Source organism: Thunnus maccoyii, chromosome 12 (assembly GCF_910596095.1).
Source record: "Thunnus maccoyii chromosome 12, fThuMac1.1, whole genome shotgun sequence".
Lineage (NCBI taxonomy): Eukaryota > Metazoa > Chordata > Actinopteri > Scombriformes > Scombridae > Thunnus > Thunnus maccoyii.
In genome coordinates this window covers 18392203-18409078 of record NC_056544.1, presented here as the reverse complement: position 1 = coordinate 18409078, position 16876 = coordinate 18392203, and the positions used below count along the sequence as shown (strand labels likewise).

The 16876-nt window shown below is 37.1% G+C and overlaps 2 protein-coding genes across 3 annotated transcripts; both read left to right on the top strand.

Moving 5' to 3' along the window:
• The first annotated feature begins 8 nt into the window (after positions 1 to 8).
• abcb8 (ATP-binding cassette, sub-family B (MDR/TAP), member 8) lies at positions 9 to 6292 on the top strand. Of its 2 annotated transcripts, none has more exons than XM_042428166.1 (16): positions 9 to 105; positions 1548 to 1878; positions 1989 to 2144; positions 2594 to 2688; positions 2838 to 2943; positions 3087 to 3248; positions 3758 to 3843; positions 3960 to 4057; positions 4154 to 4259; positions 4377 to 4410; positions 4501 to 4637; positions 4752 to 4846; positions 4942 to 5075; positions 5208 to 5355; positions 5440 to 5690; positions 5909 to 6292. In XM_042428166.1, exons 1-16 carry the CDS (start codon positions 95 to 97, stop codon positions 5990 to 5992), a joined length of 2034 nt encoding a protein of 677 aa, XP_042284100.1. In that variant the 5' UTR covers positions 9 to 94; the 3' UTR covers positions 5993 to 6292. The 2 variants fall into 2 exon arrangements, with proteins under 2 accessions (XP_042284100.1, XP_042284099.1); XM_042428165.1 differs by lacking the exon at positions 9 to 105 and adding an exon at positions 112 to 309.
• Positions 6293 to 8362: 2070 nt separating this feature from the next.
• On the top strand, positions 8363 to 16541 carry cdk5 (cyclin-dependent kinase 5). The gene is made up of 12 exons (XM_042429844.1): positions 8363 to 8725; positions 9053 to 9141; positions 9228 to 9295; positions 9426 to 9486; positions 9894 to 9950; positions 10657 to 10752; positions 11013 to 11087; positions 13066 to 13162; positions 13266 to 13335; positions 13461 to 13521; positions 13638 to 13718; positions 13976 to 16541. The coding sequence occupies exons 1-12, from the start codon at positions 8689 to 8691 to the stop codon at positions 14060 to 14062; spliced, it is 879 nt and encodes a 292-aa protein (XP_042285778.1). The 5' UTR covers positions 8363 to 8688; the 3' UTR covers positions 14063 to 16541.
• Positions 16542 to 16876: the final 335 nt, after the last annotated feature.

Here is a 16876-nt window from a genome sequence, read left to right as displayed (position 1 = left end):
GTCTTCAGTTTATGGCCTGTTGTAAAATAAAGTAGCACACCGCGGCCTGAAGCCGCAGTTGAAAATAAAGCTGAGGTCCTCTGTGGCCACAGAAATGCACTCTGGGTTAGTGTCAATATGGCGGTCTGTAGGTTACCTTTGGATTACTTCAGAGCTTAAACGATTATTTAGAGCTAACTGTTATTCATGAAACAAGCATAAAAACATGTTTCAGTTAATTTGGTGCAGAGCCAACATTACTGCACCTGTGCGGTCACTGTCGTTTTATCCGAGATGCAATAAAACAGCAGATTTCTGGAAACTTTCACGGTAGGGTAAAGTCACCCGGCAGCTAGCTTAGCTAATGACAGCCGACCTATTAAAACGTTATTATGTGTTGATTAACACTGACAAGCGTCGGCCTACTTTACTGACCTAGACAGGACGTCTGGACATAGCTGGTTAACTTCAGTGTTCATATGTACAGTGAGATGTACCTGTTTGTTCGAGTTGTGTAATGCAGATTAGAGTTGAAACAGTCGATTAATTGATCAGTTGAGCGACAGGAAATGTATCAACAATTTTCACGCTTCAATTAATTTGTCGTTTTTATAGATAGAGTACTTTATTAAAGTGTTGCAGCAGGCACTTAACATAAATCAAAATACAAAAACAGTGAGACATGTAAAAGAAACAAACACAATTCAAAACTAAACTATAACTAACTAACTAGACTAACTCAAACTTAAAATAGAATAGAGACTAGACTGTAAAAATACATTTTTAAATGAAATGTTTCTTCAGGTTCTGTGTGTAAAACAGATCCAGCATCAGACAACAACATACAGGCTTCACAATGAAAACAAAACATCTGAAATGTTTTATGCAGTGAATTTTGTTTTCAAGCATGAATGGTAAACATTTGCTTGCTCCAGCTTTTCATACTTGAGGATTTGCTACTTTTCCGTGTTTTACATCATTATAAATGGAATAATGGTTTTGGACCAAACCAACTACTTTTTAAAATTTTATTTAATCCTTTATTTAAACAGGCAGTCTCATTGAAATCAGGATCTCTTTTTCAAGAGAGAACTGTGTGCAAGAATAAATACAGTTTAAACATAGACAGACACACAGATTATTCACAGACACACATTACACATTATTTTCACATTGAGAGAAGCAATTACAATTGGGATTGCAAATACATAAATAAAGTCTTTAAAAATCATGTGAAACTAGAGAGTGTTTTTGATGAAAGTACAATACTTACTGGTTGCTGTCATCATTCTTCCTGTTCATACTGGCCTCGCTTTCTTGTACGACTCCAGTGTAAAATTGAGAAACAATGAATTAATAATGATTCATTGAGAAAATAATTAACAGATTAATAATGATAATAATAGCTAGTTGCAGTCCTAATTTAGATCAGTCTAAAGTGTAAAACCTGCCTGGCTATGATACCTGTAGAGTTCTTAGAGGCATTGCTTTTGTTGCATTAGATTTATAACATTTTCATGATAGGCTATTGCATGCCCAGGTGTATTAATGTTCTTTTTCATATCCAGGTTGTATACATCTCCGGGATCAAATGCACATAGCTCCTCACAAAAACCTGGTAATGCTGTCAGTCGCATTTGGAGCCTTACTCAGAGAGCCGTCCGCCAGTCCACCACCCGAACATCTAAACCCCCGGGAGTGGCTCTGAAGTTTATCCTGGGACCTGCACTACTTACTGTCTCCGGACGTCTGTTTTGCCATGTAGCTTATTGCGAGGCAGATGTGAATAACAACACTCCAGTGGAGGCTGAAGCCAAAAGTCCTGTGCCTGATTTCAAATGGCATATCTTGTGGGAATTTGTCAAACCTCAGCTGCTTGCTCTCATTGGAGCTGTGGTGGTAAGCCTGAATCAGTTCACTTAAACACAATGTCAGTGTTTCTGAAACAAAATGCAATGTGACATGTTTAAGACCCTGATCAACTAAACCTGATCATTTTCTTTTTTTAGCTTGCTTTTGGTGCCGCTATCTTGAATATTCAAATCCCCTTGATGCTTGGGGATCTGGTGAATGTTGTGGCACGCTACCTCAGGGAACATACTGGGAATTATGTCCATGAGATGAGGGCTCCTGCCCTGAAATTGCTTGGACTGTACGGCATCCAAGTAAGTCCAAAAATATCATAAGCAGTAGCACAACTTTTCATGTCATTGCTTTTCGCACGAATCAACAACAATTAGCCTATGATGAGATAATTATTCTGGCATAGGTCTATCTCTTATAATAATTATAACGTAGTTGCAAAGATGTATAACTACACATTTTTTGGCACTGTCTTTCTGCAGTCTAATGGTTTTATTAAATTGTATAATAAAATGCTCCTATTTGAACACATATTCCTTGCAATAATTCTACTCATTCAGCAGCTGCTTGCAGATCTCTAATTTCTAAAGAAATCTATTTTTTCTTAGAGCTATGATGCTCATTAGCTTTCAGCATGCTCTGTTCCACTCACTGTCATTCTGACAAAATATGCATGCAAACATATAAATGTCACAGCTGTTTCCTGGAAAACGGTCTATTAAACTTGCCATTAATCACCTCCTTTGTGCAGGGCCTGCTGACGACCGGCTACATCATCCTGCTGTCAAGGGTGGGAGAGAGAGTGGCAGCTGACATGAGGAAGACCCTTTTTGCATCCTTACTAAGGTACATATTCCTTAGTGTTGACTTAGAGCAGAACATACACTATGTAGGACACAACGATGTCATGTTTACGCTAATGCTCCACTGTTGTGAAAGGACCACATCTGCAGTCCAACAAGGAGTCCTGTCAACATTATTATTTTTTGTCTCAGACAAGATGTGGCTTTCTACGATGCCAATAAAACTGGGCAGCTGGTGAATCGCTTGACTGCTGACATTCAGGAGTTCAAGTCATCCTTTAAATTGGTCATCTCTCAGGTATAACCACATGCATGTTTGAATAGTCATAGTATGGCATCAAAGTGCTGATTTTTTTGCAAAATAACCAATAATATGTGTGTTATGGAGGAATATATGCTGGTTTTGTCCTTCTAAATCCCATTTTTTGCTCTTTTTTGCAGGGTCTAAGGAGTATGACACAGACAGTTGGATGTTTTGTGTCTCTATATGTCATCTCCCCTAAGCTCACAGGTTTGACAGTGGTTGTCATTCCCTGTCTAGTGGGAGCAGGGGCTTTCCTTGGCTCATTCCTTCGCAAACTATCCCGTTTGGCTCAAGAACAGGTGAGACTAAATATAGTAGTTTCATTTAGCTCTGAATCTTTGAAAGGATTGATTGCAATATGAATTTCAACAATAAACTCATCACAGAGGGCAGACATACTGTACTTCCTCTTTACTAAACACAGTATAGATCTCTTTTCACTACTGTTAACTCAATGTTAAGATGCCAAGTTTCTTCGCAACTTCTTTTTGACTCTATCTGTGTTTTGCATAACTTCATGGGCTGACATAGAAACAGAAAGATACAGCATAACTATGCCTGTTTTGTAAGATATGTCAGACTGAAAATGAGCACTCCCAATTTGTCAGAAGAGACAGAAAATTGTCCTTGCTGGCAGTTTTGAGAACAGACGTTTGCACTGCTACCATGAAGCTTAAGTATGTTATTACACAGTAACACAAAGCTATTAATTGCATGTACAATCTGAGATAAACTGGAGTTGCTATTGTTTTGTTATTTACAGATTAAGTTTAATTTGCTGTTCATTTAACTTTGTGTTCAATTTAAGGTGGCAAAAGCAACAGGAGTGGCAGACGAGGCACTTGGAAATGTGCGGACAGTGAAAGCTTTTGCTATGGAGGAGCGGGAGCTACAGTCAGTGATAGTATATTATGATATACTCATAGCCATAGTACTTTTAGAAGACACTGTACTGTCACATCAGATATGTTAGATAATATGTATTAATTTCCAAAAATCTCTTTTCCCAGGTTATATGCATATGAAGTTGACAAATCATGCGAAATGAATGAAAATCTTGGTGCTGGAATAGCAATTTTCCAAGGACTGTCAAACGTTGCCCTGAACTGTGAGTGTATTTCACTTAGGCAACTAATGTTGAGAAAATGGTTACATCAGGATGTTCAGTATGATAACATGTTTGTGTTGTGTATCATTGATACAGGCATTGTTCTGGGAACTATTTTTGCAGGAGGGACTTTAATTTCTAGCAATGAAATGTCCCCTGGAGACCTCATGTCTTTCTTGGTTGCTTCCCAGACAGTGCAGAGGTAAAAGACACAACTTCTCCCATCAATTAATAATGTTAACTCTGCATCACCATATAAAGTTAAATAATAGATTTAATTGATGTTAGGGTATAACAAATCCATCTTCTTTATGCTTAGGTCTTTGGCCAGTATCTCTATCCTCTTTGGACAGGTGAGTGAATATTATATAAAGAAATATTTTGTGTGTAGCAATTGAGTTGGCATTTCAGTTGACTCATTGTGTCCAAAATATTTTCTACAGATGGTGAGAGGAATAAGCTCTGGGGCCCGTGTTTTTGAATACCTGTCTTTGCAACCTACTATCCCACTCGCTGGAGGAGGACGCATTCCTTACCATTCACTGACAGGAAGAGTTGATTTTATGAACATTTCGTTCAGGTTAGAATCTTAATTCAAAACAAAAATAGATTGCAACACTAAAGTAGACATTAACTGAACATAAATATCAGAAGAAACTACGTATGTGGTCATTTCTTTTTTGTATATTTATAGCTATCCGACAAGACCTGAACATCAGATCTTGAAGAAGTTAAACTTAACGCTGCCACCTTGCAAAACTGTCGCCATCGTTGGAGAATCTGGAGGGGGTATTTTTCTTCGTTAATGATTCTGATTGTAATCATGTGACAATAAAACAATGTAACCGTGAGCCTATAAATTAATTAATTTTATAAATTTGAAGGAAAGTCCACAGTAGCCTCCTTACTGGAGCGTTTCTATGACCCGACCAGTGGTGTCATCATGTTGGACGGACTCGACATTCGAACGCTCGACTTGTCCTGGCTGAGGGGGCAAGTTATCGGATTTATTGATCAGGTAAAGATTGCTCATCATTAATACGTCCCAATTTTTAAATAGGAATATAAATAATCAATCAGTGTCAGTCAACGTGTTAATTATTCCCATTTGCCGTCCAGTTTTCACTGTATCTTCCACCACTCTTTGCAGGAGCCAGTTTTGTTCGGATCATCTATCATTGAAAACATCCGCTTTGGGAAGCCTGAAGCCACTGACGCGGAGGTCATTAATGCAGCCAAGCAAGCTAACGCTCACCGCTTCATTACAGATTTCCCAGATGGCTATAACACTGTGGTTGGTATGTGCTCTCATTAAGACTCTTATTACTATTTAAAAAATGATGTGCCTTTTAAATACTAAGCTTCATATATTCGAAACCCAGGCGAGCGAGGTGTGACGTTATCAGGTGGACAGAAACAGCGCATTGCCATCGCCCGCGCCTTGATTAAGAACCCCAGCATCCTTGTACTGGATGAAGCGACCAGCGCTCTGGATGCAGAATCAGAGCGCGTGGTGCAGGAAGCTCTGGACAGGGCCACAAGGGGTCGCACTGTGCTCATCATCGCCCACCGGCTGAGCACCATTCAAGGCGCTGACCTCATCTGTGTCATGAGCAATGGCCGCATTGTGGAGGTGAGGTAGCAGAGTGTTTAGAGAAATGGAGGCCGCTTATCTCTTGTTAAATGCCTTGGCTAATTTATTAGACTACATTGTAAGTTCAGGGTGGCACTGAAGAGATTTGACTTCATTCAATGTTCGGTAATTTATACAGATATATTGGATGCCTCCATATGAATGTACTGACAATGTAAGTTTTAATTATATCTAATAGCTTCCTCTTTTCTTTTCAGGCTGGGACTCACTTGGAACTGCTGAGTAAAGGAGGACTTTATTCTGATCTGATCCGTAGGCAAAGAGCTGAGGGGAAGAAATGACCACTGCAACAACTTTTCTGTAGATTTACGATGAGTAGTAGAATATTTTTAAATGCATAGAGAACGCTCAGGCAGACAGATGAGTTGTATAAAACAGGTGATGTAAATTTACCAGCCCACTGTCTAATTTTATGAAAGGCTTTCAAATGCATTCATGTAAATGTATAAGTGGACCAACTGGATCAGCCTGTGAACAAACCACACTACTGTATAGTCTTTAACAGAAATGGAAATTTCATAAAATAATTTATTCTGTATAAAATTATAATATGATAGGAATAAAATAAAATTGTGTTTGAATGAGTGTACTGATTTTTTTTCCTTTTTATGGATCATAATGCAGATGATCTTCACACTAGTTTACAAATACAATAGGGTACGTGTTTTATGAGGAGTACTGTCAATGCCTTATGGATAGTGTCATTTCTTGTGTTTTGTCACCATCACCAATTTTTAAACTGATTACTGTATTTGCTAAATGTTGATTTGGAAAGTCACGTATATAGGTCATGACTGTTAATGAATTTAAAGATGACACCTACCTCTATATTTGCGTTTTTACTAACCTCTAAGATAAAACTTTTGACTAACTTGTCACCATTTTAATCTATTATGACATAGATTCAAGATTACCCCAGTCACTGTCCTTCATGAAGTTAAAAAAAACATTTTTCAAGCTACCTTTCAACCCTACATATGGTGAATGTTTGATACTCAAAATATTGGTTTGGGGTATGATGTCCCGATTTGATCTGGCGTTATTTTATTCGTCCTTCTTATGTGTGCTAAGACAAAGTCATGGACAGTGGGGAATATCAACCATCACCCTTGTTTTTTATTGTATTATGTGCTCATTTCACCAAACTGAACAAGTGGATAGCAAAGATTTTAATGCATCATAATATGGTCTACACCATTGCTCAGGCAAATAGATTTTACATTTGCTTTTAATTGATCAAGGTGTTCAGCGTGACAACTACCTTGCAGAATCCATTTGTAGTTTGAGATTAGATTACAAACAATCAAGTTAACTCGATCAAGTTAATCAAGTTAAGAAACATTTAATGTGGTTTTTTTCATGAACACTTGTACACCTCTCTTACAACTGTAGGGGAGAATGGGGTAAATAGAGCCAGTGGGTAAAATGAGCCACCCCCTTTATCTCGGTAATCATAAGCAAAAGAAATCATGTGACCACAAATTAAGAAAGAATAGTTCACATTACTCAATCCATCTTAGACTCAAGCACATGGAGAGAGTGGTCAGCAAAACAGAGCAAAAAAAAAAGATTTTTGTCATGCCAAGTGAATTCATCATGTTACTAAAGTTATCAGTCTTGTATCTTACTTAAAAAAGATAAGTTTTGGACATTATTACATGTTAATTTAAGCCAGTGTAAGCTATACACACTTTCTTTCTGTAGTTAACACACAAAGATCACAGTTTAATCTTTCCTGAAAATGTTTCGGTAACATGTTGAACAACAAGACACAAGTGTATGATTTTACTTAAAAAAGCAAGTTTTTGCCTTTGTTAAATTGATGGCATTAATAAAGTTCAAAATTATTTTTAATTTTATAATTAATTTATTTGATTTTGTGTAATTTTTATATCAGTATATAATGGTAGCACTATTTACCCCATCCTCATGCTCATTTTACCCCTACCTTGGGGTAAGTTGTGCCATTGGACTAACTTTTTTTGATGGCTCATTGTTCTTAAACCGTAATAATTAGATAACTTGTTTTAATTTCCATGGGTACACAACAACCTCCCATTTGAAACAAATACACTTTAATTTTGCAGTAAAATCATCATATGTAAAAAGTGGCTCATGTTACCCTGTTCTCCCCTATGTACTGAAAACTGAAATGTAGGCCTATTTAGTTTATCTGAAGCTAATATGAAGCTTCAGGCATTCAAATTAGTCAAATGAATTAAATATCTTCCAGCGTTAGTCTTTTCAGTGCCAAAGTCCCTCTTTTTGTTACCATACTTCCACTGCAGCTCAACAGGGAAATACTGTCTGAGGAAACATTAAGAGGGAATTTGATGCTAAAAAGACTAAATGTGGCAGATATCTACTTGATATGACTAACTCAGACCGCTGAAGCCTCATATAAGCTTCAGATAAACACTTAAGTGCATTTTTGCACAAAATGACCGTATGGACACACTAGATTTTCACTTAGACTGTAAGCACATTTGAAGGGGATCTTTTAATAGCCAATATGAACAGGGGGAATGATTACAGCGAGGAAAACTTCTTTCGGTGTTCATTTGGGTACCTGACTGTTGTTTTAAGACAGACTTGAAAAATTGTGAACCTATCCTTTAAAGTGTACACTAGTTTATATTACGCACAGTCGTTTTGCTCCCTTTTACAACTGCAGTCTTTCAGAAAATGTTTTCAACTGTCCCACAAATGAAAACAACTGATCATTATTGTCACAGCCAGTCAGGATGTTGCTGCATCTCAGCAAGCACTGTGTTTCTGGCGTCCCTGGTTTTTATGTTGCAGTTCATCTTTCAGCCTCTAGATGAGCAACAAGACAAGCTTGGCTGCAGACCGACCAGGAGCAGCAAGTGCAGATAGCTGCAAGCTAACGCTAGCTATCATAACATTAACCCCAATTTGGGGCTTTGGTCGCTCATTGTTTTGCTAGCAAGGTCAAGGCTGGCTTCACTGGTCAACCATGCAGAAATATGAAAAGCTTGAAAAAATCGGAGAGGGTAAGTTTCATACGCTTTTTGTAAAGTTAATATGAGCTAGCCTGGTTTACAAACCTAGCATTCATGTAGTTGCAGGGCTAGCTAACGTTAGCTAGATTGTAAGACTTATGCCTGCGTTAATTAATTCCCTAGTTAACCCTGCACAGTGCAGTTTGTGCAGTATTGTATAACACTGTAATGTGTCAGTGACAAGATTTGTCTGAATATTTCAGCCTGCCAGCTTAGATGATATTAGCTTGGCAGCTAACATTAGCTGATAATAGGACTTGCTATGCCATTCATCAGTAACGATAACTGTGATTTAACTTCACGTTATTTATTCCGTAGGTACATACGGGACAGTATTCAAGGCGAAAAACAGAGAAACCCACGAAATTGTGGCGTTGAAAAGGGTCAGGTTGGACGACGACGACGAGGTAATGTGTTGAGAATAAAATAATTTCTGTGTCAGTGTTTGCGAGCAAGCAGTTAGCAGCTCAGTGCTGATTACTGTTTCTTTCAGGGAGTGCCAAGTTCTGCTCTGAGAGAAATCTGTCTTCTGAAGGAGCTCAAGCATAAAAACATTGTCAGGTCAGTGTTTGAAATTTAACTGTTAGGTGGGAATGACAGGTAGTTTCACTGTTCATCATGTGAGTTTAATAAGTTGGTTTCATTTAACCCTGATATAAACAAACACTAAAAACTGCTCTTTCCTCTACAGACTACATGATGTTTTGCACAGTGACAAGAAGTTAACCTTGGTTTTTGAATATTGTGATCAGGTGAGATAAAATCATCCATAACTTACAGTGCACTAGAGCTGCAACGACCAGTTGATTGACAGAAAATTAATTGGCAACTATTTTGGTAACTGATTAATTGTTTTGTTTTGTTTTTTAAAGAAAAATGCTTAAAATTCTCTTGTTCCAGCGTCTTAAATGTGAATATTTTCTAGTTTCTTAAGTCTTCTATGATAGTAAACTGATTTTATTTGGGTAGTGGGCTGTTGGTTGGGACAAAGACATTTTAGGATGTGTCTTGTGCTTTGTGAAATTGTGATTTTCAACATTTTCTGACATTTTAAAAACCGAACGACTAATTGGCAGATTAATCGATGATGAAAATATTGCATCCCTTGTATGTTGTTAATGTGCACCTCCTGAAGCTCATGTCCTCTTTTTAACTACAGGATTTGAAGAAGTATTTTGACAGCTGCAATGGGGATTTAGATCCTGAAACTGTGAAGGTGAGACATAAAGATCCTAGATAATGCATAAAGAGAGTTTGATCAAGGACAGTACAACTGCTTAAAGGTGTAATATACGACATTCAGCTCCACAAGATGTCACACTAGCACCAGCATCTCAGACCAAAACAAATGTGTGCATTGTTTACTTAATAATGTTGGGGGGGAAAAAGAAAGCGGCATCTGAACAGACAGCTCACGAAACTCAGATCAAACTGTCAAACTAGGCAGTGCTGATCAAATATGGATCAAGATTTTGTCACTGCATTCCCTATGTCTTGTCTCAAATGTTTTCAGAAACATATTTTAGTGTACTGTTTAGCTGTTATTTGAGGAAGGTTGTGACACGGCCGCCATGCTGGAAATGAGGAGGACACGGAGGGACCCACATGCACGAACATGCACGCTTACATGCACTAACTTGCACGCGCGGCTGGACCGGCTATCAAAACAAAGAACAGAGAGGCTCAGATTACAACACACACAGAGGGAGTGTGACTTCATTCTCTGCCCAGTTCGCCATTACTCCACTATATCTTTACACAGAAAATAGGGGCTGAATGTTGTATATTGCACCTTTTTAAATATGTATAGTTAAGTTTGCATTAGTTTTGGTCTCAGATTGTCATCAGTATGACTGTAACTTCTTTTGAAAATGTGAATTAAAAGCTTAAATATTTGTTTGTCCCTATGCTTGTTTTTGCAGTCGTTCATGTACCAACTGTTGAAAGGCCTCGCTTTCTGTCACAGTCGTAATGTTCTTCATAGAGATCTGAAGCCGCAGAATCTCCTCATCAACAGAGTGAGTGTTTAGGTGCATTTGGACTTTGACAGGAAAGCTGGTAAATATTCATAACTGTGTGAGCAAATCATTTGGCTCAGTTAGTTTCCTAAGTCTGTAATGTTGAAAGTAAGAGGAGGGCAACTAAAACTATGAAAACCTTTTATTTAGTAACAGTTTGTGTGAAAAAGTTAGTTGAATGCGATGCACTGTGGAGGTTGAAGTTTATTAGGACGTGTTACAATCATGTTCAATTTGGTAAATTATGTCTCTGTCTGTAGAATGGGGAATTGAAGCTGGCTGACTTCGGGTTGGCTCGAGCCTTTGGCATTCCTGTGAGGTGTTACTCAGCAGAGGTAGGTTGTTGTACATGATTAACACAGAAGGTGCTAATGACTGACTGCTACAAGCTTAAACTGCATAACCTGTGTGAAATTGCTTTGACTTTTGGCACATTCAGCATCTGTGAAGTCCGTGATTGATATCTGAACTTTTGACTGTCATTGAGAGACTTAAAATCTGGTGCTAATTGACATTTAGAAAAGGTTTATGCTTCTTAATCCAGAATTTAAAAGTAGTAATATCAGATGCATGTAGCCACAGTAAATGGTCCCAAATCTGGTTCTCTGAAAATAATTTCTCAGTTTTGAAATGAAACTATATTTCATCACTAAAATGAAAGCTTTCAGGCTTTGTATTAAGGCTGAATGACATGACCTAAAATCCATATCTAACTATAAAAGTGATATCAGAATATGGCGCAGGAACATATAAACCATCAAACTGCAATAACATCAGTAAATATTTGGCCTCCTCTACAATCCCAAATGTGTTAAACCTGTTAAAATGCTTTTGCCTTATTTGGGGTCTTATTATTTGTGTGAACAGTCAATTTTTCTCTGAGAATCTGAAGTTAAGACATTCAGTGTATGATGGGAGACAGTGGAGCACACACCAGCGTATAGCTGAAGTGGTGGGTTTTGTTTTTTTTTTTGTTGCTGATGCTATCAGAGAAATGACAGGCAAGGCTCATCTAGGTTTAGTGGTTTTGGTTGGCTGACCTAAGGGCTTGGCAAGCTGGTGTCATGGGGGCGCACTTGACCCAGCGTGACACTACTGATCTGAAAATGTAATAAACAGAAAACCTAGAGGGAGACAGTGTCTGAAGCACTGACAATTTGAAGCAAGGTCATTTTATTTCAGAGGATGTATGACCCTGAGAGTCTTAGCACTGTTTCAGCAAGAAGAAATGAACGATTCTACAGTTCCTTCACACTGCATGGATATACAGTGTGTAGCATTTAGTGCATGCTGCAAAAATTTTATACTGAGGTTATTATGGTGGCAGTATTGCATTTTGTGCCATTTATCAGCATCATTGCTCAGCAAGTCCATGAAGTCAAATCCCAACAAATATAAAAAAAGTGGTTCTTTCAGTGTCAATGCTTTCATTTTAGTTTTTAGATAATTATTTTTAATAATAATTGTTCAGGCACAAATGCAATTTTAATCAGATTTTTTTTGCAACAGACACATTCAGAGGTCCCCATACCATTTTTAAAATTCACTGGGTAAACAGTGTTTACCCAGATCAATAAAAAAAAAAAACAAATAATATCCTAGGTAGCTCACAACTTTGAAACACAGAGCTCAAAGATGTGCTGTAAAAGGAGCAAAAAACCAAAACAAAACAGCATAACACACTCAATCTATGTCATCTGTGTGTCACTTTTTTGGACATTGATTATTTATTAACATATATTGTACAATCTTTGTGCTCATAACCATGTGACATTTTCAAATTACTGAGTAGCTGAAAGCACATTTATGCTTTTCCAGCTGGAAGATCCACAAATGTAACTTCATTTTTCTCTGAAAAATGGATTTAAGAAAAGTTAGTAGTGATAGCATGTGTTCAGAATTTACATCTGCGCTGAATCAAACTTTCAAACTTTTCAAGGTGAAACACAAGCACTTCAAGCTGCTTTCAGTCAGCCCACACATTCTCTCTGGGAAAGGGAAGGTTTTTTTGTACTTGTTATTTTATTTTATTCTTTTCAGTCTCAGTGCTCTTCACCAGACACATTTTTGTGTTACCTGGAAAAATGTCTGTAAAACACTTGACACCTGACGAAGCATCGTTTTGTTAAAATTTCAAGAAGTTGTAATGGAAACCAGATGGCTGATGTTAATCCACTATTTAGTATTAGTGGCAGTGCTGCCAAATCCATCGCTTTGTGAGAACAGAGATTACACTGAATGCCTGAAGGGTTGTGTTACCACCCATTTGCCTGTGATAATTGGTCAGATTCTTAACACTGTGTCTGTGTGTAGGTGGTGACATTGTGGTACCGGCCTCCAGATGTGCTTTTTGGTGCTAAACTTTATTCTACCTCTATTGACATGTGGTCTGCTGGATGCATATTTGCAGGTTTGTTTTTCGTTATTGACAGAGATTCAAAATAGTCTGTACTGCAAAATACATATACGCAAAAATTTTATCTTGATTTATTTTGATTCCATGTCCCATTCAGAGCTGGCTAATGCTGGAAGGCCTTTATTCCCTGGGAACGATGTGGACGACCAGTTGAAAAGAATCTTCAGATATCTTTTTTTGACACCATTTGTACACCATAGTGGTTTGTTGGAGCAGAACTATTGATCCACTGTTTCAGCAATGATTTATGAAAGTTGCAATTACAAAAAGTTTTTCTTTAACCTCTTGGTACATTGTTGGGAACACCAACTGAAGAACAGTGGCAGACAATGACAAAACTCCCAGATTACAAGGTAAATTACTGATGTCTAATTGTGTAATACCTACAGTGTGTAGAGTATACACTGTGTTTTACTGTCGTTTTTTTTTCACTGAACTATTCTTATCTGCCTTCTTTTTCTCCCTGCAGCCATATCCCATGTATCCAGCCACCACCTCACTGGTGAATGTGGTCCCCAAACTCAGTAGCACAGGACGGGATCTACTCCAGGTACTTTGATCTTCCTACCTTTAGATTTTTTAGGAATCTGCATCATCAGCAATGTGTGGTTTTCCAGATATGCATGCATCCACTTATGTATTTAAATATCAATATTTCCACATATGTGGTCCATAAAATGTTTTTCTTTCATTCTTTTATAACTGTTTGTGCAACTACTGCCAATTACTGCTAACAGACAAGTTTGCCTGTAAAAAACATCAGATTGCCGTCCTCATACTAAAAAAGTTTCCTTTGATCTCATCTAGAACCTGTTGAAATGTAATCCTGTCCAGAGGATCTCTGCGGAAGAGGCCTTGCAGCACCCATACTTTGCTGATTTCTGCCCACCCTAAATGCTAAATTGCCTCTCGCTGAACCTCAGCCGCCAGAATCAATCATCCATCACTCTGTTGGGTCATTAGGACCAGTACCAACAAGGCAAATCCCTCACTGGTTTGACAACCCCTGCATTTCGTTCTGTTGTGCCTCCGTGTGGAACAAAGTCCTGGTGGCTCTGCAAGGTTTTAGTTCTTCTAAGTTGCAAGCCTGTTTAATTTGGTACATAAAAGCCTCCCAGTTAGTTAGCACTACTCTGGGAGGCTGCACTATTTGTTGCATTGATTATATTTTATACCTGAGGAAATGTTTGTCGACAAGAAGCCCTTCTGCTCCCAAATAATCAAATTCACGTGCTGTATTCTTCAGATTTTTAAATTGTCTATAATGATTGAGACATGCCCATTGAATCTGTGATGATCTCATTTGGTTGAATTCAATTTGAAACATGACGGTTTCTGTTCTTACAGGGCTGTGTTTTGCAAAGCAGTTTGCTGTTATTAATGGAAATCTTTATCTTGGTGGAGACTGTAGCCTGACTGATACTGGAGTTATGATGCCAGTACCAATATTACGGTGAGAATTTAAAAAATCTGATAATTTTTAGTTATTGGCTGACATTCATTCCTTAACAAACACAATGTATAAACTATTTTACAATTAAAAAATAATCTTATGATCTTATCTATGAGTGCACACAGGTGGACAAGCTATCCAACAGAGACCCTTTCTAAATTATGTCAGACATATCTTTAACATTTCTGTATGGCGATTTCTTGTCACTTATTGGCTGTTACATACGCTGATACAATTTATATGCGATAAGCTAATATCCGCTAGTATGTTGGCGTCAGTCGGGCTGTGGTGGAGACCACAGATTCCCTGGGCAGCTAATGCTACAAAGTCGCTATTTAAAAATAAGTTATATTAAATTCATCTACCAGTTTTAGAAAATCAAGCAAGTGATTCATTTGAAAATTGTAAAGGCTGAAGTCAATGTTTCCCCTCTTTTTAAGAATTGTATGTTATTTTTGTAATGCTTTATTCTACAGGTGTGTAATTTCTGAGAGATTTTCCAAGAGGTTTCATGGATAGAATTATGTAGTTTTTGTACTAATTACAGAAAAAAATGTGTATTTCCTTGAAAGAATTATTCCAATGAAACCCAAGGAAATATTCAACAATTATTAATTTATTATTGGAAACCATATATATCCATAAATGCTAAATTGTATGAGTGTTTGTAGGGAAACTAAACATTTGTGCTCAGAATTAATCAATTTGAAGTGTATCAATTGAACTCTATCTTCCCTATAATTTTACCAAATTACATAGTTCTTTTCATGGAAACATCCTGGGAAATTATAGCAATAACAGTGTTACCATTATTTTTTCTTTCTTTTTAGACCACAACAGACGACAAACTTGTATTTCTTATGTTTCACATACCAACAGTACAACTCTTTGTCCCACTACCTATCACAAGATTGTATAATAGCATGGGAAGCTAATTTATAATTTTCTTGTTCTCAGGCTTCCCCCAACCCCCCCTTTTGTTTTTTTCTTTGTGCACTTTGTAACTGACAGTTTTATTTGAAGTTCTTTAATTATCTATTATTAAATATGTTGAACACTGACAGCCAGGATTATGGCCGGTTATCAGTAAATGGGCCAATATAGAGATATATGCATATATATATCTATATATATATATATGTTAATAACTAGTGGACCATTAGTGACACATTGCTTTTTTTTAACATCATTTTTATCGTTATACTTGTGTCTTTTAGCCTTTATGAGATGCTTTTTTAATAGTTAAATTAGAAATGAAGAAAAAAAAATCCAGATAATCCACTGATAATCTGTATTTTCATATGATTGTTTTGCACCATTTTGGTTACTTATTATATTAACATGGTCAACAGCTTGCAGTGTTATTTTACTCCAGATTGTTAGAGTGCTACTTATCCCATAAAAGCCTACATAACGAGTTGTGTTTGAAGTAGCTGTCTTAATAGGGAAATGATTCATTTTCATTTTGCTGATGTAAGACGAGTTAATGGATGCATGTATTTATTAATGATGGAATGTCTGCTCTTTTTTTTTTGGCATTCTTTTAAATGTAGCACTACTTCATTTGGTTCAGAAACTCTCCTCTTGAATGATTTAATAATACTCTATCTATAGCATTTAGTGGGCCCTTTTTAGGATTTAAAATGATTGAAAGATGTGTGTATGGGTAAAGTTATATTGAAGAAAAAAAACAAGCATTTGCTCAGCATTTCATTATCTCATTGTGATCACAGGACATTTCAAACTGATGTAGAGTTACTTTATACAGTTTAAACTTTAATTTCGAATGAAGAGTGGATTTTGCACTTTGCTAGTACATTTGCTTTTGTTGGTAGAACTTGGGACAAATATTGTCAGTGATATTTTTTTCTGTATATTTCAGCCAATAAGACTGTGTTCAGTAAAGTGGACATAAATACACGTTTGCTTTTCTTTGAAAATAATTCAGCTTGCTCATTCATAGTCACCTTGATCTTGTCAGTATATTGGGAACTGATTTTTTACAGCATTTGTTATATTTTACCCAGTTATTTACAAAATAATTTCACCATAAGGTCTATTTAGTAGCTGTTCTTGAGCTTTAAACTGTACCAGACGATCTTCTTTGGCCCATGGAGTGTTCCCAGTTTTTATGGGATTGTAAATATCCACATTTCCATTTTTATGAGCACATTATAGATGTGGTTTTACATGGGTGACAAGTCCTTAAAGGAGATAATGTACCTTTGACCACAAGTGACACTTTAAGGATAATG

Bases quoted from the DNA above. Each gene is read 5' to 3' on its own strand.
- abcb8 (XM_042428165.1), top strand. From the start codon at position 206: ATGTTTCAGTTAATTTGGTGCAGAGCCAACATTACTGCACCTGTGCGG. The intron at 2,145-2,593 runs GTAAGTCCAAAA...TCCTTTGTGCAG, and splicing joins TTGGACTGTACGGCATCCAA to GGCCTGCTGACGACCGGCTA. The intron at 2,944-3,086 runs GTATAACCACAT...TCTTTTTTGCAG, and splicing joins TTAAATTGGTCATCTCTCAG to GGTCTAAGGAGTATGACACA.
- cdk5 (XM_042429844.1), top strand. From the start codon at position 8,689: ATGCAGAAATATGAAAAGCTTGAAAAAATCGGAGAGG. The intron at 8,726-9,052 runs GTAAGTTTCATA...TTTATTCCGTAG, and splicing joins GCTTGAAAAAATCGGAGAGG to GTACATACGGGACAGTATTC. The intron at 10,753-11,012 runs GTGAGTGTTTAG...CTCTGTCTGTAG, and splicing joins AGAATCTCCTCATCAACAGA to AATGGGGAATTGAAGCTGGC.